General features: G+C 45.0%; 1 protein-coding gene across 11 annotated transcripts in view; it reads right to left on the bottom strand.

The window, feature by feature from the left end:
• Positions 1 to 2,323: 2,323 nt before the first annotated feature.
• Positions 2,324 to 27,576, bottom strand: part of LOC146833373 (serine hydrolase-like protein) — a 143,439-nt gene continuing 118,186 nt past the window's right edge. For 9 of the 11 annotated variants that reach the window (XM_085601165.1, XM_085601160.1, XM_085601167.1 and 6 more), the window contains one exon: positions 2,324 to 2,834. In XM_085601165.1, coding sequence (XP_085457291.1) covers positions 2,703 to 2,834 — 132 coding nt within the window. In that variant the 3' untranslated portion in view covers positions 2,324 to 2,702. Of the gene's footprint in view, positions 2,835 to 14,491; positions 14,661 to 27,576 lie in introns of those variants that run through there. The other 2 variants (XM_085601162.1, XM_085601163.1) reach the window with 1 other exon arrangement.

The following is a 27,576-nucleotide window of genomic DNA, read 5'->3' as shown; positions in this document are numbered from 1 at the left end:
TCACAATTCATCACTGTCGAAACAGGTAGGAGTAAGTGTGCATATCTCGACAAATGAGAAGGCCCTCTCGGAGTGAGCTGCCACAACCAACGTGGAGAGATAAAACTGGCTTGTGGTCCTCTCAGGCTGAGGCTTCGATGAATATTAGCATATGACAACACTCCTAACTTCACCAGGTGACTCCGGTGGACAGGCGCTCAATTCCATTGTAAACAAATACTACTAATGTAGCGCGTAGTGAGGCACGCTTTAAACCACGAGGCGCTGCATATAATGGGAGATTTCCTTCCACTCTGCTGCAGGGCTGAAGAGAGAGGGACCGGGAGACATAAAAGGCAAACACGGTGGACCACGGGGAGGGTATTGTACTGTACTGAATCAATTGTTTGAGGTTTCATGCGCTTGGTGACAGAATAATAAAGAGATGGCTTCAGGGAGACGAAGAAAACAAAGACAGCTTTAGAGGAATAGAGGAACAACACAGACAACTGGCGTGAGAGCGGGGCAGAGAAGAACAGACACATTTTGGTGGCCTGGGATGGATTCTGAAATTGAAGAATTTGTTATGGATTGTTGCATCTGTAAAGATTCTGACAAATCGCTTAAAACTTTTGTTCCTCCTCTTACGCCTGTTGAGAGTCCAGATCGCCCATGGTCAAAAATTGGTGTTGATGTCATGGGACCGTACTTGACTCTCAGTGGAAATTCTAGATTCATATTAGTTTCAGTAGATTATGCATCCAAATGGCCCGAAAATAAATTGGTTAGAGAGGCGGATACAAAATCCATCATCACTTTCCTGAGTGATAGCTGGACGAGAGAAGGTTTCCCTGAATTTCTTGTATCTGATAATGGGAAACAGTTTACAAGTAAGGAGTTTGAACTCTTCCTATCTACCTCTGGTGTAAAACATATTAAGAGTTCTCTTTATCACCCTCAAGGAAATGGTCTTGTGGAAAGGATGAATCGGGTTATTGGGGACTGCGTGAAATGGGCTAAAGCTAACAATCAGGATGTTGTCAAGTCACTTAACAGCATGATTTGGTTTTATAGAACCACACCACATTCATCCACCGAAGTGTCCCCTTTTGAGTTAATGGGAGGAAGGAAACCTAATACTTCGTTCCGGCCTGGTTGGATGTCTAAATGGATCAATAGTGAACTAGATGTTAACAAGTTGATGTCCCTTGTAAAAGAAAATGTCACTCTTGCTCAAACTAAACAAAAGGACAGCTTTGACTTCAGAAGAGGTTCAAAGTTGTCTCTTTTGAAGGTTGGGGACATTGTGAAGATTAGAAAATCAATACACATTAACAAAGGTGAGAGTAAATATGGTCCACCGGTTAACGTGGTTAAGATCGTTGGTAATGCTATACAGGTTGAGGGTGGATTCTGGTGGAATTTGAGCAAAGTTGCTAAAGTTAAATGTTCAGCCGGAGTCTTGTCTCCCGGTACAATCTGGAAAAGACTTTGTATCTACCAACATTAAGAGATCTTCTCGGATTATCACCAAACCAGCGAGATTCAGGGATTGAAACGTAATGTTTTTTATGTTTTTTGGTTGTTTATTATTTTAGTTTTTGTTAGGAGAAGGGAGGGTAAATGTAGTAACTTGTTTAGGTTATTTAATATGTTGTAAATAGCCATGCACATGTGTATGTTTCTTTAATTAGTTATAGTGTTGCTTAGATACAGTGGAATGTGTTGATGTTATCTTGAGCTTGGAGTCTGTTGGAGCTGGCTGCTTCCAGGCTGGCTCCTCATCCTTGTAACCAATAAACCTTATTACTCAAGACAACTTCAGCATCCTGCTTCATTACTACACCCTTTATGCTCCTCACTCACCCGGGCCCTCGTCCCCATCACTTCCCAGAGTCGATGGCAGGTCAAAGAAGATACCCTGTTAAAACCACACAGCAGTTTCATTCCCTACAACCCGCCCCTCGCTTTAAAACAAGCATTGGCAATGCAATAGGTCTCACATTTACGCGAGTTTAAGCTATTGGCATTGTAAATGACAGTGCCTTTTATTTATGTTTTAAAAACGAAAACAAAAATAAAAGGCATTGTTATTTGCAATGTCAATAGCTCAAACTCGCGCAAATGCGAGATCTATTGCATTGCAAATGCTTGTTCTTTGTAACCACTGCCTCTCTTCCACTGGACGTACTCCAGCATAAGATGCTTGTGCAGTTCGAGAAGCCGGAGAAGATGCAGAAGGGACATTCTGGTTGCAACACTGTTTCTGTGGCACTTACCGGAGCTGCTGTAAAGACTGCACGTAGGTGCTGCTATGGTCACAGATGGAATCAGACAATGGTACTGTGGTGTGTTCAGTTTTAATCAGACAATGGTACTGTAGTGTGTTCACTGTTTTAATCAGATAATGGTGATGCCGTGGTAGTTTGTCCGTTACAGCCATAACTGGGCGCCTTTAAGGGTGAGGCGGTCGGAATTCAACAATGGCGTTACCCTGGTTTTAACACCATCTGGCAGTCTATAGAGTCACTGATGGTGCAACACTATCAAATCTCGACTGTAACTCCTATAACAGCAGTATTTTCTTCAAACGCAGCCACTAACTGTGCCATGGTGGTTGCAGAGCAGATACTGGTAGTAAGGAATCAGTAGTCCGGAGCAAACACTGGTGTGATGCGGAAAAGGTTACAGCCTGGAACCCACGTTGATGATTACTCCAGCTCTTACAGCCTGGACATGAGGCTGGCACTGCCACAGTCTTCATCCTGCAGGAATCTCCCAATCAGGCCGGACACATTCTCCGGCTCGTTCAGGTGCACAAAGTGGTTGCCCTGTACCACCTCCAGCTGATATCTCTACAGTGGGGGAGAAAAAGATAAATTGTGGGTGTGTGTATTGGTTGAAAAAGTTGTGCTACCTGGGCAAAAGGAAGCATCTTGTGCGTAAAACATGATTCCGTCGGATGGCTAAACGGCAAATATGTGTGTGCAATAATGGATAGGCAGGCACAGCTGCCTCAAGGACTTGGAAGCTGTGCCAGGGACAGTATAACCTGTCATTTTGTTCCCACAATTTTCACTTTTAGGGGAACAGGCTTGCAACAGCCATGTTGTTTGCGTGGGTTCTGAGACAGGAAATCCTTCTTCAAACCATAAACCAGGTGGCAAAGTAACCAAACTTTTCTTGTGTGCCCAGCCTAGGGCTGGTTATCTTGGGTATAAGGGAGGTGGCCAGGAGGACCTGGTCCTTTTGGGTTGAGGGGCGTGAGCAGGAGGGCCATGTCCTCCAAAGCACTCCCTTACCCTCCTTTGGCACGTTCACAAGTGGAAGAGCATAAGTTTGTGGTTTTTTTTGAACGGGCCTTGTGGGTTTACAGTCGCTGCTCTCTGCCTGTGACCCCACTTGCATAAGGCAGAGACGAAGGCACTTTATTGCATTCAAATATTCAAACATTGTTCGTTTAGTTGCTCACAAGCATGGACCAGTCTGAATGTTAGTCAGGACCAGAACTTTCAACGTCCAGTTTACTCTATACACGATCAATTTATTGCAGAGCAAAATACTGGCCATTTCTTCCCATTATAAGATCATGAGCTGGTGCCTGAATAAAAATGTCTAAAATTCTCTATATTGTTTTTAAACCTATAAGTTCTCGCCCTTTTTGATATGAGTCTTTTAAGGAATAGTTTAGTCAATTTTAAAGCACTTTGAAGCATTTTCTTCATGTATTTACTGTTTTTTCTATTGCAAAGTGGATAAATGACAGTCTTTTTTGTATTTCCCAAGGGTTTACAGATACAAATACGATCAATGTGGTAACCCTGCTGACTGATCATTAATCATGAAACCGGTGGTGTAAGAAAGGTGGCAGGGCTTGTAAGAGTTAATCACATGACAGGGAATACCTTGGTTATTTTGTTGCTTGGCATGTGATTGAATCCACCAACCCCTCGCCCCCTTTCTTGGATACCAAAACTCTTACACAAATAGCCCTATTGGAAGTGTAGTTTAAAATCATTCTCACTGGGCTTTTTCCTCATAAACGTGTACATTTTGTTCCCTGCTTCTGCCCTAGGTGCTTTAAATGCACCAGGTCTTTTTTTTAACCTAATCCCAAACTACAAGTCCTATGTAAAATGGGTTGCACTCTATTTTTTTTTATGATATGTTGCTGGCCCGGTATGTACTAAAAGGCATCATTCAACACTTTTCCCCAAAAGATTCTTAGTGAAATACCAGTCTTGTGCATGATTATAAATCAGTTTAAATTGATCAAAGTTACCTGCCAGCACTGTTTTAACAAGCATAGGTAAAGCCGATGGGTCTCACCTATGCAAGATTTATTGTATTTGCCAATGTGTTTTAGCCATGTTGTACACCAGTGTGGCTGCTGTTCAGCATTGCTAAAAGCTAGCAGTGTAGAGGCCACTCTACTTTACACCGATGATTTCATTTTATTAGAGCTGGCCCCTTGTGACAAAGGAATCTAAATGCACTCCATGAATTTTCTAAATAACATTATTTGAAAATCAATGTGCAGAAAAATAAAGTTGTTTTCTCCAAAAGAACGAAATCATTAGAATTATGTTGGAAACTGGGAGAAATCTGTATGCCTCTTGAGAATGTCTATCCTTATTTTGAGAAAATATTTGCACAGCACATAGATGCAAAGTCACATACAGGATATAATGGTTCGAAGGTCCCTGCATATAGGGGAACTATAAATGCATTCTAAAAATGGGTTAGTAAAAGGCACTTTCAATGGCTGATAAATTTATATATGGTCAAAATACCACCAACCTTGTCCAATGGGATAGAAAATGTCCCTCAAATTTTGGTCATTAGTTGAGAGGAAAATGTCCGCTCATTTGATTTAATGTTGCTTCTAGTGTACCAGTACAAGCACTATGGATAGAACTTGGGATTCCGAGTGTGTATATCTTCTTCTGTGCAGCCTCAGTATGGTGGGGGTTTAATATTTTACACTCCAGAGAAGGTTTTTTAAGATGGATTTTAAAGAACTAATTGTCGATAAAAATCTAAGGGGCAGATTTATGTTGCATTTGCGCCACTTTTGCGCCGCCGTTGCGTCACTTTTGTGACGCAGCAGCGGCGCAAATCCTGCGCCATGGTGTGGGGTATTTACAACGTGACGCATCTGGGAGATGCGTCACGTTGTAAAGCCCTGCGCCACATGTAGGCGTTCCAGGGCAGGTGGGGGCGTTACGGCGCAGGAACGCCTCCTAAAAGTGGCTGAGTGAAATCTACAAGATTTCACTCAGTCACTTTTAGGCCCATGCTGCGTCAAAACCCTGCGCCTGCTTGAAGCAGGCGTAAGGATTGACGCAGCATTGTACAGATAGGGCCCCCCAGAGCATTGCTGGAGCTGCGTCACGCTTGCGACGCAACTCCAGCAATGCGCCACTTTTACGGCACAGATGCGTCACGCATCTGTGCCGTTTTTGCCCCATGGTGCGCCGCATTATAAATGCGGCGCATCCATGGTGGCGCAGCTGTGGTGCATAATAACTGGCGCATCCCTGCTGATATGCAGGGATGCGCCAGTTATCATAAATCTGCCCCTAAGTGTTTTTAAAGTTAACTCAATTGAAGCACTAGCTAACAAAAAATCAACTTCCACCATTAGTTTTAAATTGGACAAGATGTAGTGTGTCACTCTGAGAAGTTAAAACATTACTTTAACTACAACCATATTGGGAAAGATGCAACCATACCTATTGATGGCTTCCGAACATTGTATTAAAAGTATTATGTTTTTATTGCGAGCAGGCTACCACTCATGGCAGTAGTAGGGGCTTAAAGCAGCACTCCAGTAGATCATCGTTTTTGTCCACTTTGCAATAGCTTTGCAATAGTGGAATGCATGACTTAAATCATTTTTTTTTAATATGTGAATATCTTCAGCAGTTTCTCACTAAATATTTTGATCCCTACTTTGGCACTTGAGTGCTTTTATCTGTGGTTCTATCTCCTATAAATTAAAGATTGTTACTGTATTTACCGGTTTTTAGAGATATTTTAGATTAGGTTTTTTTCAGTGGTGGCTCCTCTGCTAAGGCGGAGGTAGCGTAGCCCGACTTTTGCAGCAGTGAAATAAAGGGGAAAAAAAATGATAATAACTTGATATTATTATTTTATTGTCTCCTGCTTCGGCAGTTTACAAAGCAGGGTGAGGCTACTCTGCTCACAGAGCAGGGGGAGGAGTGGGCACACTAAGTGCACATGAGTGTTAGGCCGGCCGGCCGGCGTGGGCCGGCCAAACAGTCATGCGCACTTTGTATGTTCTCCACCCAGAATGCATTACAGCCTGGGTGTAGAACATGCCCAGGCTCCCATTCCACTACTGAGCGCCGAACCACAGCGCTAAGACTAATTGGCTCAGGGGAGCTTTGGTGCTGCCTGTTCTGGCCCGAGTCGACACGAGGAAAGATGCGGAGACAAAGTGTTTTTATTTTATTTACCCCCCGATCCGTGCTGGTCACCACTGGGTTTTTGTTTACAGTAGGGCTGCACTTTATTATAATTGTACAAATAAGTTGTTTACCGGATGGATTGTTATAGTTAAATATTGTCTCCACAAGGGAAATAAATCAACCAAGTTTGAATGATTACAATATAAATGCCAAATATCACATTTAAATACACATTGCGCTAACAGACCTGGCAGGATGTGGAATTTGGGTTCTAGTTTCAGGGACAATCACTAGCAAACGGTGTATTATACAGCACTGTCTCAGTTGTATCAGCCATAGTCTAATGGGATTAGAAAAATAAGCCTTTACAAGATATTTGGGCAGACCTCTTCAAGGATGGTTTTGGAAAAGAAGCAGAAATGGTGCATGATGACCACTTTTTTTAATTTAACTTCTTCTAATGGTCGATCAGCATTTACCACCATCCAACACATCTTCAATATTTGCATGATTGGATGCTGACTTGGGAGACCAGCTTCTTGTTTAGAGAGGAAGTATTTTGTACCTACTCCACAACACACAGAATGCCGAACCTGTACTCGTGGAACAACATGGTAACCCTGAGTTCCAGTATTTATCAAATACATTTGGTTTTAATATCGGTGGTTCCTCCCGGGGCATTAACTGCAGGCCATGTTTGGAAATGTGTTGTCTATACAAACACAAGAAGCACAGAAACAGAGTACAATGTAAAGTTTCCATGGTGCTAACAATGTAACAAAAAATTAAAAACACATACAGCATATCCATGAATACTGGCAGACTTGAATATGCAATAGTAAATCCTTTGGGAAAATATCTGGGAGCAGTTCATGGAGAATAACCCAGCTACAAATTAGGTCTGTTGCATTTTTCCACAAGAAGAAGAAATAATAAGAACTTATGGGAGCCATATGAAGCATAATAAAGTTCTTACATAAACCGTGGTAAACACCTAACATCACTTCGCTGAGGCGGGATACTAAATTGGAAACAAAATTGAAAAAATGTTTTGGACAAACGGGATTAATAGATTTAGACCTTTTGCTTCCTGGTCTTATAATGTCTTTAGTAGTCCCTCTTTTGGTCTTTTTAGGTTTGTATCAGTCTCTCATTGTTTCTCTTTTTGTCTCTCATCTGCCACCCCTGTGTCCACAGCAACAGAATGACAAATAAATGACAGGAGAAATGGATAGGGAATGTTGTCTCCTAGCACCCTGCTTTTCTTTATCCTCCACTTAGACTTTCTTCAAGCCCTTTCTTTTTTATTTATATAAAAAATGTTATTGTATTTTTGCATGTATAACAAATCCACACATCACGTACAATATCAATATTCCTGATCGGAGAAGGGAAATGCGGTTATATTTTGGAAATGTGGATTTTCCTGGTCAGTTATGTCCCCTATCTTGGACCCCAACGGTTCTATGTGCATGTCACAAGTACATGTATGTTCCCTCCAGTTCCAGTTTTGATGACGCAAACACATGTGCGTCCACCGTCAACATGTCCTCTGTCAGATCCGCCATGAATGGGCTGGATATTCGCTTCCTAAGTATGAAAAGCCACCGACTTTATATGGCTCAGTTACTCCATTTTTACAGTTCAGGCGAGTAGGCCCGATTCTGTCCTCAAAGCCTTTCCCTGCTCTCTGCCTCTGACAGCTTCAGCTTGAGCTCGCATCTGTATCCATGAACTTTGTCCTACTCCCTGTGCGGCTAACGGTGCCTGCCTCGGCCAGTTTTGCCTGCCTGCCAAGAAGCTGTATTTCACCTTCGAATTATCTACTTTCCCCCTCAGCCGATGCATTCCTGTCTAGTAGTTTAAGTAAACATTCTTCCAGCTACCAAGCAAAAGGCCCAGCCTCTCTGTCTTCATGCAAGTAATTCATAGCCATGTTACCATGGAAAGTTTCTGCCCCTTGCATCTCATATAGACACTTAGACGCTTGTACACGCACACACAGTCAGTATAGAATAGATTCTGTCCGAGAGCCCTTCCCTTGTGGATAACATAGTTCTTTAAACATAGGATATTAGATATGATTTGGGATTAGGTTGACATAACCCCAGACTTTTTGTCTCCACATGTAGAGCTAAATGTCAAGTCCCCTTCACCCTTTAGTTGCACGTCTATCACACGTCATGCTGCTGCGCGCGCATCTCTGCCAAGTATTTCTGCTGACATTGCGAAATCATCTCCAGGTATCCACCCACACATGACAATTTACCCATTATCATCAAGTGGACGCCCACATGGACGCCCACCTTCACGCCTACTTACACGCCCACATGCTCTTATCTCATTCTCTCTTGCTCTCTTGCTTACGTACAATTGAGAAATGTATATATACTGTACTCTGTGAATAATGTTTGGAGAATATTGAGAATACTTTTCAGCCCCGTCCAGATCCTTTTTTGGTGATGGAGATATTCTCCCTTTGACTCGAGTTATTGGAATAAAGCCCTTTATGAATCTGATACCACAGACTCAGCCTCTTGCTTTATGCATGATCTTATTGATATCTGAAAAATTATGACAGCGTGATATTTTATTTACCACAGAATGGCGCCCGAACAGTTTAATCTCTTTCCCCACACGCCGGAGATGAAGGTCCTGTTTTGCCCCCTTCCATAGCCGTGATGGACTTCAAGCGTGCACGTCGCGGGTTTTCCCGCCAACTCCCTCAGGCCACCGAAGGGGACAGACTGCGACCAGGCATCCATACGAGGCGGTGAGGAACGCAGATTGTCTACCCAGAGCCCACCTGCGAGAGAGCTGCGTCCGAGGTATACAGAGGCCCACCAGGTTTTCAAAGTCCCGATGTCCAGAGGGTCCGATGTCCGCAGTCGTCGAGTCCAGTCCATTCTCTGAGGCCTTCCGTTTCAAGGAGCTACTCGGTGAGTACCATCGCCGGGGAGGCGTGTTGACGCGCACATAGGTTGTGCCGGTCAAGACGGATTTGGGTACACAAATCCGGTCTGCACTGTTTAGCAGTGTATATGTACTGTTTAGCAGTATATCAAGTATTCCGAAGTATCTAGTTATTGTCAAGAATTCTGCTTGGTGATTAGTTATGCAGACTGTCATCATTGTTGGTCATTTTTAAAGGTTAAAATGTTTAATGTTTAATGTTTAATGTGTTAAAATGTCCTGCATATTGTGGTATGAATGATTGTTCATTGTTGTGCTTTTTGTATTAAGTGTGTTCAAGATTAAGTATCAGATCAGTTGTCAATAGGCTGCTCTTTTCAAAATTAAGACAGATCACAACTAGAAAAGGGGTACTCGAAGAAGGTGTTCCTATTCCTCCTAGGGACACTCCAGGGCACTTTATGTATCACAAGCATGGCTTAGACGCCATATTATTCCTTGATCTATGGGTGGACTACACCAAAGAGTTACCAGAAAGTCAGAGATGGCCCGTAGCTGGGACCTGGGATGCCGAATGTATCATGAAAGTCGAAGAAGAGTTGTGGAAGAGGAAAGCTAGACAGTCACAGAAAGACGCTGTTGAATTATGGCGTAAAGAATAGCATAGACGCACAGAGTAAGCGCTCAGAAAAGAAGAGAAAAGTAGGGAGGATTCAGACAAAGCCCGAGAAAACGTGTTAGTTGAGGAAGGTATCTGAGTAAAAGCAGAACAAGTAGACAGACAACGAAACACTCTTATGAAAGAGGAAATGTAGATCAGCTTGGAAGGATGCCATTGAGTTTTTGGCGCAAGGAGTGACATAGAAGGACAGAGTAAGTGTTTCACGAAGCAGAGAGAAGTGGACTGGTGTCTGGAAAAGCCAAGGATGAGATGTTACAGGAGGAATTAGAGCTGGTAAAATGAGCGTAGGCTGACAGAAAAAGAAATACTGACGTTGCTGGTATTTATCCCGTCCTTTCAGAGGACCTAGCAAGAGTGGCCCCAGTAAAAAGACCAGTTCTAATACATATATTAATTACATAGTAGCCCAAAGGTTCTTGAGCCCCCCACCAAATGAACAGCGCATAGCTGGTGTTTACATGGTCCAACATTTGACTACATTGTCAATAGGAAATTGAGAGGGGTGCAGCTAGAGAAGGAGCAACTCCTGTGATTTGATGACACCCCTAATGTACAAAGTGTTAACGGAAAAATAATTAGTGAAAAGTTTAGCTTGAAAAAAGAATTGTGGGTATTTCGAATTTGCAAATTGTTCATGAATACAGGTTTGTGTTCTTGGTGGTCCAGTGAGCCAATGTGCTGGGTCAAGTCGGTAAGATTATGACCCCCTGAGAGCAAATTGTATATAAAAATAATTTTTCAATTCGGCGAATTATTGCAGTTTTTATGGAATTGAGTAGTCTTTTTGTCTTTGACAGCTTCAGAGTGAGGAGAAGGTGGGGGCCGTGTAGAGCAGAATGTGATACAGAAATCGGAGACAGATTCTGACCTTGTAGCCAGTGTAGGTGGGGGCCGATGAGAGGAGCAGAACAGGGCACTGCTTAGAAGGCTTCTCTGACATCGCATCTGTGTAATGCCTGCAGCTGGAGAGCCTTGGGGCCAGGAGTAGGAAAAACAAAAAAAAGATGGCTGGCAGCCCAGGCTCAGGCCGCGCTGAGGGGCTATTTTTAACTTCTCTGATAAGACAGGGCAGCTGAGAAATGTAAGTCGAGAAAGATTCCCTTGTTCTATTCTGTGCAAAACAAGTGCCCCGAGGAAATGTCTATGGAGAAGATTTGTTTTATTTTTTAGCAATTGTTATATTGCTTCTGGTCAGAAAGTAAAATGTTGCTCTTGCTTGGAATTTTAAGGGCTATGTGCCTATATAAAAACGATTTTCAAATTCAGACATTTTTGAATTGTGGCCACAAGCTGCCACCAGTTGCATTGGATAAATGATCCAGTGGTTACGGGTCTGTGAGGAAAGATGTGGGATGCATCTTCGACTAGGACATGAGGGTACATTGTGTACAAAGATGCATAGCTCATTTTTATAAAAAAAAAAAAAAAAAAAAAAAAAGAGACAGGTTCGTGTGTTCGTCATTTTTTGATTATTGTTGCTAATCCTGTGTGTCAGACTTGACGCGGTCATCATTGGGATGACCCACTGCCAGATGGGGTTGTATAGGGCAGGTAAATAAGTTATTGATTATAAGCCTGACAAATTAAGCAGGCCAGAATGTTCGCATCTGAGCTGTAGGTACTGTAATTGCGCATCGCTGCTCATTTATATATGTTAGTGTAATTATCTATGCTTTCTGTGCCCGGTATACTGATGGCTTGGCACAATTACTAAATTTCACAGACATGATATTACTATTATCATGCTGTCAAAATAGAAGACAACACGTTATCAGTGTATGTCTAATTGGTGTTGGAGATGAATGAAACAAAAGAAAAAGGCTATGCAAGACTAAAATATTTTTCACATAACTGCCTTTCTCTTATAGACAGGCAGCCTCGGTCATATGTTTCCAGATTGGACATTAAGGAACAATTATGATCTGTGCACTCGCATTTTAACTCTTGAAAGGCCTGTTTTAAATAAGGACTGCCACCACAGAGTGACAAATAAGGCTCGGTATTTAGGGTAATGAGAAAATATATGACAGGATTTCCTTTTTAAAGTTTGCTTTAGTAAGCTCATTCTTGTGAGTGGTGGCCCCAAAAGTTGACTTGTTTTTAAATTAGGCTGTTTATTGTATAGGTGGAAATTATTGCGGAATTACTGATTTTTTTTTTAGCAGATGAATTATTTATTATCAACTTTAACAACTGTTCTTAAACTTGGTTTTCCGAATATTTAGGTAATTTAGCATTCCTATTAGGGCCTACTAGCATTAATATTGACTTCAGGTTGGTGTAGGTTCATGTAATAGGGACATTTGCATATGAGATGTCATTTGGCCAGCTTATGAGCTAACACAATGAGGTTTGTACATTAATTTGAAGGATTTCTCGCCGTTTCACATACGCTGTGTATCTCCTATAATTTTGCTTACGCCCAGTAGCTACACACAGGGATTAATAGGGTTGACAAGACACAGGGTTTGATAGTGTTTGACAGCAGTGAAATCTGTTTCAGATTTCCTCCTGTCAAAAAGGGGGGGAAGGAGGAGAATATTGGCTTTCTGCTGGCCCCTGAGGAGGTTCGCTTCCCACTAGCCTCTTAAGAAATTAAGCCCCTTAGAAATTAGCCCCCTTAGAAATTAGCCCCCTTAGAAATTAAGCCGAGGAAATAGGTATGGTGCTTTCCCCTTTTTCTCATGTTTTATTGTGATCTTTCAGGGGAATTAGTTGTGGGCACCGGAACGTATTCAATTGATTTCTGGTTTTTCACAGCCCAAGACACAAAAAGACTAAAGTCCTCAAGAACACACTGTGGCATTTGAAGAATTAAAGAGAGCTTTATGCCAAGCACCAGTTTTAGCAAACCCTGATTACAACAAATCGTTTATGTTTTTGTGACAGAGCGGGATGGAACAGCACTATCTGTCCTAACACAAGATCATGCAGGAAAACACGAGCCCTGTGCTTATCTTTCTAGTACATTAGACCCAGTAGCACAGGCTTTGCCTGCGTGCCTAAATCAGTTGCAGTAACGGCCTTAGCCATAAGACAAAGTGACTCGATAGTGCTGGGCCACCCTCTGACAGTACAAGTACCACACGCAGTAGAGGTTCTCTTGAACCGGACACAAACACAACACCTGACTGTAGCTAGACTGACGGATTATGAGCCAACGTTATTTCAACCACACATAGAGATCAGACGATGCAACATACTGAATCCTGCTACCCTTTTGCCCTCCAGTACAGAAAGCGTTTCACCACACAACTGTGTTGAAGTAATACATACCGTGACTAAACCAAGACAAGACTTGACAGATGTTGCACTCCCAGACCCCGACCTAACACTATATGTTGACGGCTCATGCATGAGGACAGGGGCGGGAGAATTAGTGGCAGCATATGCAGTGACTGCTGATACTGTAATAATAGAGACTAAAAGAATAGACATATTGTCAGCACAAGCAGCAGAGCTCATCGCCCTGACACAAGCGTGCATAAGAGCTAAGCACCTGAGAGTAAACATTTACACCGATTTTCTGGCGAGAAAGAGGTTTCTTGACCTCTCATGGGGCCAAGATACAGCATGGCCCCCTTATTCAAGCCCTACTGGAAGCAATACATTTACCAACAGCCATAGCTATCCTAAAATGTAAAGCACATACTAGAGCCACAGATACCATTTCCCAAGGCAATGATCTGGCAGACCGAACTGCTAAACAGACAGCTCAGACCCCACTAGACATGACAAAATCACAGATACTATCACTGTCCAAAGCCATGACAGTTAGGGATCCTTCCAAGGATGTACAAGACATACAGACACATGCTACTATGGACGAATTAAAGAAATGGTCGGAACAAGGAGGGGTACTGACTGATCAAGGTTGGATGACAAAGGGCAAATCCACATGGTTTCTTTCTGATTCAAGGGTACAAGTGATTATAAATACCGCACATAGTCCTGCACACTTAGGAGAGAAAGCAATGATAGATAGCTTACAGAATATATGGTTCAACAAGCACCTGCGTGCAGCAGCGAAACAAAAGGTCAGAACATGTATGATCTGTTGCCAATTCAATGCAGGTAAAGGCATTCCGATGGAACAAGGTGGATTCCATCCACCTGACCACCCTTTTGAAGTGCTCCAAATGGATTATATCCAAATAAACAGATGTAGAGGTTACAAATATGTCCTGGTACTAATGAAGCAGGTGTCCCTTCTGTTAGGGTATACCTGGAAATTCCATTGTGTGCGACATCCTGAAGCAGCAGGCCTTGTAGAAAGACATAATCAGACATTAAAATTTTGCGCAGACAAAGGTATAGACTGGATGGTAGCCCTGCCGGTTGCCCTCTTTTACATGCGAATGGTAGCTCATTCTAGAACAGGCTTATCTCCCTATGAAGTGGTCTTTGGTAGACCACCAAAATATGTGGGCACTACAATGCCTAAAAGATTACTTATGTTGACAGTAACATGCTGACAGATTACCTGGCTTCCTTGATGTCTGCACTACTCTCTTGTTGTTCGCAGGTTGCTGCCGCCTTCCCTGACAACACCCAGGTCAAAGAATACTCCATCGCTCCTGGATGAAAGGCGCCAAAGTCGGTGCTCTGGACCACGGGGACGGCCGTTAAAGTCAAAGTGCACCTTCACCACTCTTTTACAAAGGAAAAAAAAACTTTGAACTTGGATTTTGAACAACATTTTCTAGAGGAGAATGCCCAGAAGTTTCCACAAAGCTAAACCTTGATTCAAAAAGTCAGAACCCGTTTGATCAATTAAGTCCACTAGGTGGTGAAGCGGTTGAACATGTATTCTGGCTCGCATAAGATCTTGGACAATAACAAAGCAAAAATAAGAGAGCTAGATAAGAAGCAAATAGATGTATAGTGACTGTAATTTTTCAATATCTTAAGAGCATCACGATAATATGTATCAGCTTAATACTACATGCTATTTTTCCTCCTATTGCCTCACTCTTATACTCCTCCACTAATGATACCATAAAGCACACCATAAAGCACACATTTAGTGATCTGCCATCCTATGAGCTATCATATCGACTTGCCTTACGCAACAATACCTTTATTCAGATGCTGCACCATTCACATCAGACTAGCAATGCTACAGACTGCTGGGTCTGTGGCCGACTCCCCCCCTATCAGAACTATAAGGGAGTTTTGCCCCTTTATTCTCTATCCGTTCACACACAATGGCTCCTGTGGAGCATGGTTTAGTTTGATTAATTCCCTAGATTCGAATTCCGCCGTTTATCAAGACAACTGGGTATGGGGAAACCTAAACTTAGTTTTGCTTAAAGTCTGCTACCCTAACAAGGAGGGACTTCCCAAAAGAACAGGAACTGATCTAAGAAATGAAGTATATGGATTAGGTAATTTTACACTTAACCTCATAATCCTGAACGTTGAATCTGAAGCTACACCAATCTTGCCCGCCATGTCCGTATTCCCAGTAAAAGAGGAATTATGTATAAGAAAGAATGGCTCCATACACATGGGCCATAGTAAATGCACCACTGTAATAAAATTCAGTGAGCAAGGCAAGTCTACATTTAGAGCTTCTCGTCATTCCTACTTTATATGTGGCCAGACCGCATATATACGCTTACCTCTAGATTGGGATGGTACCTGTTACATAGCATTCCTCCTACCACCTGTTTTCCTAGCTCCTCCTGATTCTCATAGAAATACTCATTTAGTACACAATAGACAGCAGAGAGATCTCCCAATTGTCAATTACACTGAAACAGCATGGGAAAAATACACAGATTTCAATAAAGGTTTCTTTCCCTATATAGGTACAGTTACCAATAGTAAGCTGATACGTAGATTAACCAGAACCCTTGAAGCAGTAGTGAACGAAACTATTTCCGCCTTAGGCAATTTAACAGAAGAGCAGTCTGCTATGCGGATTGTTGTGCTTCAAAATAGTCTTGTCCTTGACGTTATCCTGGCCGATAGGGGCGGAGCTTGTAGGGTCATCGGATCAAGCCATTGCATTTTTCATACCAGAAAATTCGCCATCTGTATATAAAGCCATAACTCGCCTTCATAAGATTGTAAGCCAGATACACCAGAATCCAGGCACCTGGACTTGGTCCGGTTGGTTTTGGAGTGTATTATCTACCTTTGGATGGAGGGTCCTATCCTTCCTAGGTATTGGCCTTCTCATACTATTCAGTTGCTGTCTATGTCTACAATGTGGACCAGCGATCTGTGGTCTGTGTGCCACATCGTGTATTCCACCACCAAGATTTCATTCAAGATCACGGAAGAAGAAAGAAGAACAAATGATGCTATATGAACAGATCAATGGATTGATGAAGATTGATATCTCTTGAAGGGCAAGTAGGGGACAAGGAGGGAATGTGGAAATGTGGATTTTCCTGGTCAGTTATGTCCCCTATCTTGGACCCCAACGGTTCTATGTGCATGTCACAAGTACATGTATGTTCCCTCCAGTTCCAGTTTTGATGACGCAAACACATGTGCGTCCACCGTCAACATGTCCTCTGTCAGATCCGCCATGAATGGGCTGGATATTCGCTTCCTAAGTATGAAAAGCCACCGACTTTATATGGCTCAGTTACTCCATTTTTACAGTTCAGGCGAGTAGGCCCGATTCTGTCCTCAAAGCCTTTCCCTGCTCTCTGCCTCTGACAGCTTCAGCTTGAGCTCGCATCTGTATCCATGAACTTTGTCCTACTCCCTGTGCGGCTAACGGTGCCTGCCTCGGCCAGTTTTGCCTGCCTGCCAAGAAGCTGTATTTCACCTTCGAATTATCTACTTTCCCCCTCAGCCGATGCATTCCTGTCTAGTAGTTTAAGTAAACATTCTTCCAGCTACCAAGCAAAAGGCCCAGCCTCTCTGTCTTCATGCAAGTAATTCATAGCCCTGTTACCATGGAAAGTTTCTGCCCCTTGCATCTCATATAGACACTTAGACGCTTGTACACGCACACACAGTCAGTATAGAATAGATTCTGTCCGAGAGCCCTTCCCTTGTGGATAACATAGTTCTTTAAACATAGGATATTAGATATGATTTGGGATTAGGTTGACATAACCCCAGACTTTTTGTCTCCACATGTAGAGCTAAATGTCAAGTCCCCTTCACCCTCTAGTTGCACGTCTATCACACGTCATGCTGCTGCGCGCGCATCTCTGCCAAGTATTTCTGCTGACATTGCGAAATCATCTCCAGGTATCCACCCACACATGACAATTTACCCATTATCATCAAGTGGACGCCCACATGGACGCCCACCTTCACGCCTACTTACACGCCCACATGCTCTTATCTCATTCTCTCTTGCTCTCTTGCTTACGTACAATTGAGAAATGTATATATACTGTACTCTGTGAATAATGTTTGGAGAATATTGAGAATACTTTTCAGCCCCGTCCAGATCCTTTTTTGGTGATGGAGATATTCTCCCTTTGACTCGAGTTATTGGAATAAAGCCCTTTATGAATCTGATACCACAGACTCAGCCTCTTGCTTTATGCATGATCTTATTGATATCTGAAAAATTATGACAGCGTGATATTTTATTTACCACAACTCCACAACACACAGAATGCCGAACCTGTACTCGTGGAACAACATGGTAACCCTGAGTTCCAGTATTTATCAAATACATTTGGTTTTAATATCGGTGGTTCCTCCCGGGGCATTAACTGCAGGCCATGTTTGGAAATGTGTTGTCTATACAAACACAAGAAGCACAGAAACAGAGTACAATGTAAAGTTTCCATGGTGCTAACAATGTAACAAAAAATTAAAAACACATACAGCATATCCATGAATACTGGCAGACTTGAATATGCAATAGTAAATCCTTTGGGAAAATATCTGGGAGCAGTTCATGGAGAATAACCCAGCTACAAATTAGGTCTGTTGCATTTTTCCACAAGAAGAAGAAATAATAAGAACTTATGGGAGCCATATGAAGCATAATAAAGTTCTTACATAAACCGTGGTAAACACCTAACATCACTTCGCTGAGGCGGGATACTAAATTGGAAACAAAATTGAAAAAATGTTTTGGACAAACGGGATTAATAGATTTAGACCTTTTGCTTCCTGGTCTTATAATGTCTTTAGTAGTCCCTCTTTTGGTCTTTTTAGGTTTGTATCAGTCTCTCATTGTTTCTCTTTTTGTCTCTCATCTGCCACCCCTGTGTCCACAGCAACAGAATGACAAATAAATGACAGGAGAAATGGATAGGGAATGTTGTCTCCTAGCACCCTGCTTTTCTTTATCCTCCACTTAGACTTTCTTCAAGCCCTTTCTTTTTTATTTATATAAAAAATGTTATTGTATTTTTGCATGTATAACAAATCCACACATCACGTACAATATCAATATTCCTGATCGGAGAAGGGAAATGCGGTTATATTTTGTTCATGTTTGGCCATGACAATATCCAATAAAACATGATCAGGGTCCCTACTCCTCCTACATGGATACTGTTTACCATGGAGGCGCATGCCACAGGGATAACGGAACACCTACCTATTAGCATATTAGAAAAATCAGGAGAAAAGGCAACAGCAACAAACACATTCAAGTTTTAGTATGAACAATACAAAAGAAACAAGCATTGGCATAGCCAATAGGTCTCACCTTTGGGGCGTTATAAGTGTTTTGACAGAGCTATGGGCTTTAACGTTTTTAATATGTGTTGTATAGTATTGTGAATGTTATGCAGCATATTTATAAGTTATAATAAAAAAAAGTGTGATAACCATTTCTGACACCTTACAAATAACCTAAAAAAATTTATATACAACTGAAATATCGTAGGTTAGGTTTGCTCTATAAGCGTCTGTATTAATAATTAAGAGCCTTGGTGAGTTCCGGAAACCACCAGCTCAAATTAAGCACTGTAGGTTACAAAATGCAAAAAGCATATTAAACGGCATGCACAATAACCTCATCGCAGTCTATAAATAAAAGCTGTATCAGAAATGCGTTTTACTTGTGCGTGTTATAAAAGCCAAAGAGCATGTGAAACATTGCGCACAATAATATCACAGTTTATAAATAAAAAATATCTCAGAAATTAGTTTTACTTGTGCGTGTTATAATGCGTTTTAATAAATCTTTAAATGGTGCTTATAAAAAGCACTCCAAAACCTTTGGGTCCAGTTTGCACTGTAAGCGCCGGTGTTGACAATTAAATGCAGTAGGTAGTGCAGGGAAACACTGGCTCAAATTAGCACTACTATAAAAAACAAGCATTGACATAGCCAATAGGTCTCGCCTTTGGAACCTTATAAGTATTTAGTTATGCAGTACAATATCCTTGGTGCAACAACATCAACTGCTGCATATCTAAACACTTATAAGGTCCCAAAGACGAGACCTATTGGCTATGCCAATGCTTTTTTTTTGTAGGCACCGCAAGATTTGCCCAGAATCACAAGATGCAGAGCAGACGCCGAGACTCGAACCCTCTTCTCCAGGTCCATAGTTGGCGGCTCTAGCAATATTCTCTCCCCATGTGACCTTGTATACCCTAATCTGCCGCCCACAGAAAGCTCCTTTAATGCCAGTACGCCGAGTCTGCGCTCTTGAAGCTGCAAAAAATACATGCAGTAAACAATGGCCCGCAGAAAGGAACTGCCTGGCACTGGCATGGCAATGAAGTCGCCCTATTAAAAGCCACTCACGCAGGCAGTGACATGAAGTGAGCCACGAGGTGGCGCCGGAGACCCTCTCTGAGCCCGACAGCGGATAGAAGCTGCCTGATAGTTGGTGTGCTGGCTTCCTGTTGGTGACAGTCACTGTGTCCCCCACAGCGCAGTGGTACAGTCCGGACGCTTCCACATTTGCACGCTTGATAATGAGGGCCATCAACAGGGCCTGCTGGTTAAGGGTAATTGCATGTGGCCCTTCATCCTTGGCAGCACGATCAGCAGAAATAATAAACCCCGGAGCCTGTCCTGGCGACCGCCGGTACAAGACCAGCAGTCCGGCGGTGGAGAACAGCAGATGAGCGCAAGGGTCACTGATGACTGTTGATGGAAACATATTCCATGTTCCAACTCACCAGAAGCACAGGTGACCGAATTAGCTTCAAAGAGTTCCAAATATAAACACATAAAGCTGTATAACAAGTACCAGAACTATGGAAATGGGCACGGATATCACTGGTACATTGTTAGTTCACCCTTACTTCGACCTTCATGCAAATTTGTTTTTTCACCTGTTAGATCACCCAAAAGGCTCGTCAGAAACCTTGGTCAATAACTCAAGGTGCTAAGGGATGTGAGCCCAACCAGACCTTTGCAGAGGAATAAAGGAATGAGGACTGGGGTAGAAGAAGTCTGCCCCACTTCATACTTAGTTTGGCCCACTAACAAGAAAACTAGTCACTTCTTCAGTAGAACACTATCCCCGAAACAATTTAGCGGCCTGAAGATGAGCACAAGGTCACATTGCAGCACTTTACAAAACACCAAAAAATAAATAAGTAAACCCCCCCTTCCTTTCTCTTCCCTTCTACCGTTTTGTATAGTTACCTCATGTTTTTTGCTCTCTATTCACACCCTCTGTAATAATGTTCACAATTCATCACTGTCGAAACAGGTAGGAGTAAGTGTGCATATCTCGACAAATGAGAAGGCCCTCTCGGAGTGAGCTGCCACAACCAACGTGGAGAGATAAAACTGGCTTGTGGTCCTCTCAGGCTGAGGCTTCGATGAATATTAGCATATGACAACACTCCTAACTTCACCAGGTGACTCCGGTGGACAGGCGCTCAATTCCATTGTAAACAAATACTACTAATGTAGCGCGTAGTGAGGCACGCTTTAAACCACGAGGCGCTGCATATAATGGGAGATTTCCTTCCACTCTGCTGCAGGGCTGAAGAGAGAGGGACCGGGAGACATAAAAGGCAAACACGGTGGACCACGGGGAGGGTATTGTACTGTACTGAATCAATTGTTTGAGGTTTCATGCGCTTGGTGACAGAATAATAAAGAGATGGCTTCAGGGAGACGAAGAAAACAAAGACAGCTTTAGAGGAATAGAGGAACAACACAGACAACTGGCGTGAGAGCGGGGCAGAGAAGAACAGAGTCGGAGGAAACCGAGAACAAGCCCGGGAGTGGTGCGCGCTAAAAGGAATTTAAAAACCAGTGCGGTGCGCGCGCACTGTAGGAATGCGAGGTATGCAGCTGGCACCCGGCCGTGCTGCTGCTGGCTCCCAGGCACCCTAGGACAGGGGACAGAGAAGGCAGGACATGCACCTACCTTGGACCAATTGCGTGCTGTCTTTCTTAGAAAGATGCACGCAAAGGCAAATGCGGGTGATTAAAAAAAAGCACACGCACAAGCGTCTGCACGCACGCCCTCGCCGCCACAGACTACATCCTCCTGGGGGACCTGAACTTCCACCTGGAGAACGACAACAACACCACCACCCTGCTCGACAACCTCTCCAACTTCGGACTGAAGCAACTAGTGAACACCCCGACTCACCACGCAGGCCACACGCTGGACCCCATCTTCTCCGCCAGCACCAATGTCACGGTCAGCCACACCACCACTCTCCACTGGACCGACCGCCGATGCATCCACTTCTCCTACAAGAAACTCACCGCACACATCCAACCGCCACAGATCCCCCGAAGATGCTGGAGCAAAGTCACCACTGACCAGCTGACCGCCGCCCTCGCCCAGGGCCCGCCGGCCAACGCCTCGGACACCAACACCGCCGCCCGAAACCTCACACAGTGGATCAGCAACTGCGCCGACACCCTCGCCCCTATCAAGAACCCTCCGAACAAGCACAACAGCAGGAGAACCACCTGGTTCATCACAGACCTCAAGGACTCCAAAAAACCCGCCGAACTCTAGAGAAAGCCTGGCACCAAGAACAGACTTTGGAAAACCTCGAGGCCCTTAAGACCGCCACACGCAAACACCACCAGCTCATCCACATCGCCAAGAGAACGGCCTTCAGAGAGCGTATAGACAACAATGCACACAACAGCAAGGAGCTCTTCAGCATCGTGAAGCAACTCTCCAACCCAAACTCCAACGACAACCCCCCCCCCTCACAGGACCTCTGCGACTCCCTCACGGCCTTCTTCCACCGCAAGATCGCTGACATACACGACAGCTTCGCAAACCAGACGCCTCCACCAGCCGCAGAACAAACGCACACCACCGCCCTCCTCAGTCGCTGGACCCCCGTCAACACCGAAGACGTCACCCAGATCATGAACACCATCCACTCCGGCTCTCCATCCGACCCCTGCCCTCACCACATCTTCAACAAAGCGGACACCATCATCGCACCCCACCTCCGAGACATCATCAACAGCTCCTTTGAATCTGCCACCTTCCCTGAGAGTTGGAAACACGCTGAAATCAACGCCCTCCTTAAGAAGCCGACAGCAGACCCCAAGGACCTCAAGACTTACCGGCCCATCTCCCTGCTCCCCTTCCCGGCGAAGGTCACCGAGAAAGCAGTCAACAAGCAACTGACCAACTTCCTCGAAACCAAAGGCTCCCTAGACCCGTCCCAGTCTGGCTTCCGCAGCAACCACAGCACCGAGACCGCCCTCATCGCCGCCACCAACGACATCAGAACCCTGCTCGACAACGGAGAAACCGCAGCCCTCATCCTCCTAGACCTCTCCGCTGCCTTAGACACGGTCTGCCACCGCACCCTAAAAACACGTCTCCACAACACAGGGATCCAGGGAAAGGCCCTGGACTGGATCTCCTCCTTCCTCACCGACAGAACCCAGAGAGTCCGCCTACCCCCGTTCCACTCAGAGGCCACCAAGATCATCTGCGGCGTACCCCAAGGCTCATCACTCAGCCCGACGCTCTTCAACATCTACATGAGCCCCCTCGTCGACATCGTCCACGCACACAACCTCAACATCATCTCCTACACCGACGACACCCAGCTGATGCTCTCCCTGACCAGAGACCCAGTCACCGCCAAATCCAACTTCCAGGAAGGAATGAGGGCCGTCGCCCAATGGATGAAGATCAGCCGCCTGAAACTGAACACAGACAAGACGGAGGTCCTCATCCTTGGACCATCCCCCTCCGCCTGGAATGACTCCTGGTGGCCCGCCGCCCTGGGCACAGCACCGACACCCACCGACCACGCACGCAACCTAGGGTTCGTCCTGGACTCATCGCTCACTATGACCAAGCAAGTCAACGCCATCTCCTCCTCCTGCTTCAACACCCTCCGCACGCTACGAAACATCTTCAAATGGATCCCCATGGAAACAAGAAGGACTGTCACCCAAGCCCTCGTCACAAGCCGGCTCGACTATGGCAACGCACTCTATGCAGAGACAACGCCCAAGCTACAGAAAAGACTGCAACGCATACAGAATGCCTCCGCACGCCTCATCCTGGACATCCCCCTCCACAGCCACATCACCGCCCACCTGAGAGAACTGCACTGGCTCCCCGTCAACAAGAGGATCACGTTCAAGCTCCTCACCCACGCACACAAAGCGCTCCACAATGCCAGACCCAAATACCTCAACAAACGCCTCTCGTTCTACGCCCGACTCGCCAACTCCGCTCAGCCAGCCTTGCCCTCGCCACCGTACCACGCACCAGAAGAACAACAACAGGCGGCAGATCTTTCTCCTCCCTCGCCGCCAAGACCTGGAACTCCCTCCCCACCCACCTCCGACTGACCCAAGACCTTCTCACCTTCAGGAGACACCTCAAGACCTGGCTGTTCGAGCAGTAGCAGCACCCCCCCCCCCCTTCAGCACCTTAAAACCCTCGCGGGTGAGTAGTGCGCTCTATAAATGTACTGATTGATTGAAGCGTGTGTTTGGAGTTCAAAAACCCTTACAAAATGCCTCGCTGGCTCAGGCGAGACCTAAAAAAGGAACAGATTAGGAGAAGCAAATGTCATTGGGGAAAGCTATCGCGTAACAGGCAAAGATGCCGACTTTATAGCTGGGGAACAAAGTTAGAGTCTTGGCGTCGAATCAACATCCTGTGATCCTGGGCCAATCACTTAATTTCTATGTTTGTACCAAAAATTCTAATGCCCTTAAGTGGTATTTATAAAAATAAGTGTTTGTTCCATAAAGTAATATGTCCTTAAGTAATGCTTATAAAAAGCACTCCAAAAACGCTGGGTCCAGTTTATGCTATAAGTGCCAGTGTTTATAATTAAGTGCTGTGGTGAGTTCCGGAAAGCACCAGCTCAAATTAAGAACTACTATATAAAAAGTAACAGATTTAAAGAGGCAAATGCCATTAGGGAAAAGCTATAACATAGCACTGAAAGGTGCCAACATCCGAGCTAGGGAACAAAGTTTGAGTTTTGACATTGGCCCAACATCCTGTGAACTTGGGCAAATCACTTAGGGGTTGATTATATTGGCGGGCGGATCGCCACCGCCCGCATGGCGGTGGCGATCCACCCACCAATTTCCACCGCCGCCTCCCTTTTCCCCTCCGCCACAGTATGATGGCGGGGTGGGACCCCGGCGGACGGAAAGACCGTCTGCCGGTCGACTCGTCCATCAGGCGGAAAAAGTGTTTAATATGGTGGCGGTGTCTGCAAGACACCTCCATCCATATTAAGATGACTGCGGAGATCAGCAGCCGCCATGGAAAGGCATGCGGATCCTGCATTCGGGGGCCCGTTGCGGGCCCCCAGGGTAGTGGGGGGTACCCCCCCCAGCATTTGCATGCACAAGGTGGCAGGTACCGCACGGTGGGTGTTGGGGGTGCACATGAGGGGTACCTATGGTACCCCCCAGCATTTGCATGCACAACGTGGCAGGTGCCTGTTACGTTGTGCATTCAAATGCACAACATGCATTTTTTACCATGCGTCGGGTGCTGCTTGCAGCACCGCCCGCCGCAATGTAATAAATGCAGGATGTGCCCGCCAGTGCGGCAGGCGCATCCTAATGCCAACAGTGGGACCGCAGCACCTATGGCGGGCGGTCCCTTTAGCCGTTGCGGTGGGCCATCGAAATAGACCCCTTAGTCTCCACTTTTGTACCAGAAAATAATATGCTTATAAAAAGAATTCCAATATTTATAAGTCCAGTTTGCTGTATAAGTGCCAGTGTTGTTATTTAAATGCTGTGGTGAGTCCTGGAATCCACCGTCTCAAAAAACGCACTAGCGGTTACAAAATCAAAGCACCATATTAAACAACGTAAAAAATAAGAATATCAAGATCTAAAAATAGTAAGTATCTCAGAACCCCGAACTCTGGCTTGCTCTGCCTCAGCCCTGTCGGCCTTTCAGAAGCAATGTCCTGTCCTGATTTGCCTAGACCCCTTGTATCCACCGACAACTTTCACTGTGGTTTCAAGATCCAGCACGGAACCGTTGGGCTTATTAAGGAATAGAAAATATGAGTGACATGGAGAGCGAAAGGGGAGGAAAGGTAATTTCAGAGGATGAAGACTCAAGATTTTATGCGGAAGGGAGTGGAGTAACATTAGCTGAGTGGTAATATAGGCAAGGATAGGAGAAGCTACAGCATCAGTACCGAGCATGGACAGAGGATAGCGCGACTGACGTATCATGGCCCTAGACCAGATAAGGAACAGGGAACACTGGATGGTTATTACTGCGGAGTGATTAAGGATGGCGTAAGATTGACCGCGAATGGATGGGAGTGAGACTGACCGCTTATTACTGCAGACTGAACAAAGGAAACTGAGCACAAGTGACTGGTGAGCACTACAGATTGCATGAAGGAGGAGTAGGAGAGTGTCACATCATGCACGTGGCACAAGCAGCGGGAGTGACTAATCACTACAGTGCACAAAAAACAGACTGAGCAGACTGCGAAAAACACAGATGGGGGGGAAGTGACTGATAATTACCAAGTAAGAACTGCCAAAGTCATTTCAACGGCATGCAGTTCAGGGTAGCGCACACTGTACAAACACCAAACACACTGCAGTAAGGTGGGAACAAAAGCATTTGAGACCAGCGCGGCCGCGAAAGTGATACCGACCGTAACATGATCCAAAACAGATGGCACCCTGCGCGCCCCTGCTCGCTCCCGCAAGCAGGATGCCGTTGGAGGAAATATTTAACGGAAAAGGTGGGACATGCACCCGCCTTTGGCCAATTGCGTGCTTTCCTTTTTGAAAGCCACACGCAAAGGCCAATACAATGTGTGGAAAATCGAAATACACGCACGAGTTTTCAGAAAAGCTGAAGTGATTCCAAGAGGCCCTCTCCTAGAGTAGGGCATGCACGCTGCCCTAGGCTCGACCTAAAAAGGAATCAACAACCTAAACCATGTGTGCATATAACCAGTCCTGCTCCCTCCCCCTGTGTCTCCCAGTGCCCTGCCTGTTTCTTGGTCCTGTAGCAGGACTCCCTCTTGTCTAGCAACACTGAGAGTGCCTGTCGGGCAACATTCGGCTCCCATGCCTCTAAGCATTCATGACACTTCTAAGGAGCAAGTGGTCAGGTGAACTGATTGTCTCTTCCATTCCACATGTCTCTTTAAACCGGGTGAGGGTGCCTTTATAGGGGGGGGGGGGAGAATTGATCATATGAGTTTACCTCTAGCTTCTCCTGGTACATATCCCTGTGGTTTAGTGGGTCTCCCCCCCACTTCCCCTTATATGCAACAGTCTATGCACCACCAGTTCAGCCTATTAATGCATTTCAGCCCTCACCGGTTGAGGGAGGGGGTGGGGTGGGAGAGTGGCGGCTGATTTCCACACCATGGCTATGCAGTGCTTTCCAAGAATTGAGGTTAGGTTTTGAAACCGCAGCAATCCCTTCATCTTCTTAGAAATATACCCTGTGTTTAGTATACACCGGACAGGGTCCAGTGGGACCAGGCAGTCCATCACCTTCTGTGTTGCTAGCAGCCAGAAGTGGGATGTCACCACACACGACCATACCATGTGTATAAAGCCTTCTTCATTCGTCCCGCACCTAGGGCACTTGCTATTCACCCCAGGGCACATCTTCCCGATCCTCCTCAGGGTCAGATATGCGTAGTGGAGATATTGAAAGTGCATAAGATAGAACCGAGCACTGTCAGCTGTCGAAAAGATTGAAGGCAACGTGTCCATACCTTGTCCAATATGTCGGCTGTCAGTGCAGTCTTCCATTAATCCCGCAGTGTCGCAATCCCACTGGTGAAGTGCCATCACAAGGCAGTATAGAAGAAGGCGATAGCCTTGGTGCAATCCCCCCGTTAGAACCACCTCTACTGGAGGTCCTGTGGGTGGCATATCTCGATCAGTGCCTCACTTCCCCTGTACCACTCCTCTGAGGGCCAAGTAAAGCAGAAATTGTTTCAGTCCCAGTACATAATATAGTGTCAGTTCTTCAAAGGCGTGCAACCCTTCGTTAGTCATCACATCTGCCCAAGACGCCCTCTAACCCGTCCTTCAAGCCCTCTTATTCCAACCTCTTTACCACAGTGAATTAATCCCTTGAACATCCCACCACTCAGTCTTTCTTATCCCAGTCACTCCTCGACCAGTTCTACAGCCAAATGAAAACATTCTCTCCTATTATGCATCGCCTCTTAATCCTCATTC

Source organism: Triturus cristatus, chromosome 4_2 (genome assembly GCF_964204655.1).
Source record: "Triturus cristatus chromosome 4_2, aTriCri1.1, whole genome shotgun sequence".
NCBI lineage: Eukaryota > Metazoa > Chordata > Amphibia > Caudata > Salamandridae > Triturus > Triturus cristatus.
The sequence above is the reverse complement of the archived record's forward strand: the minus strand, read 5'-3'. Positions and strand labels throughout refer to the sequence as shown.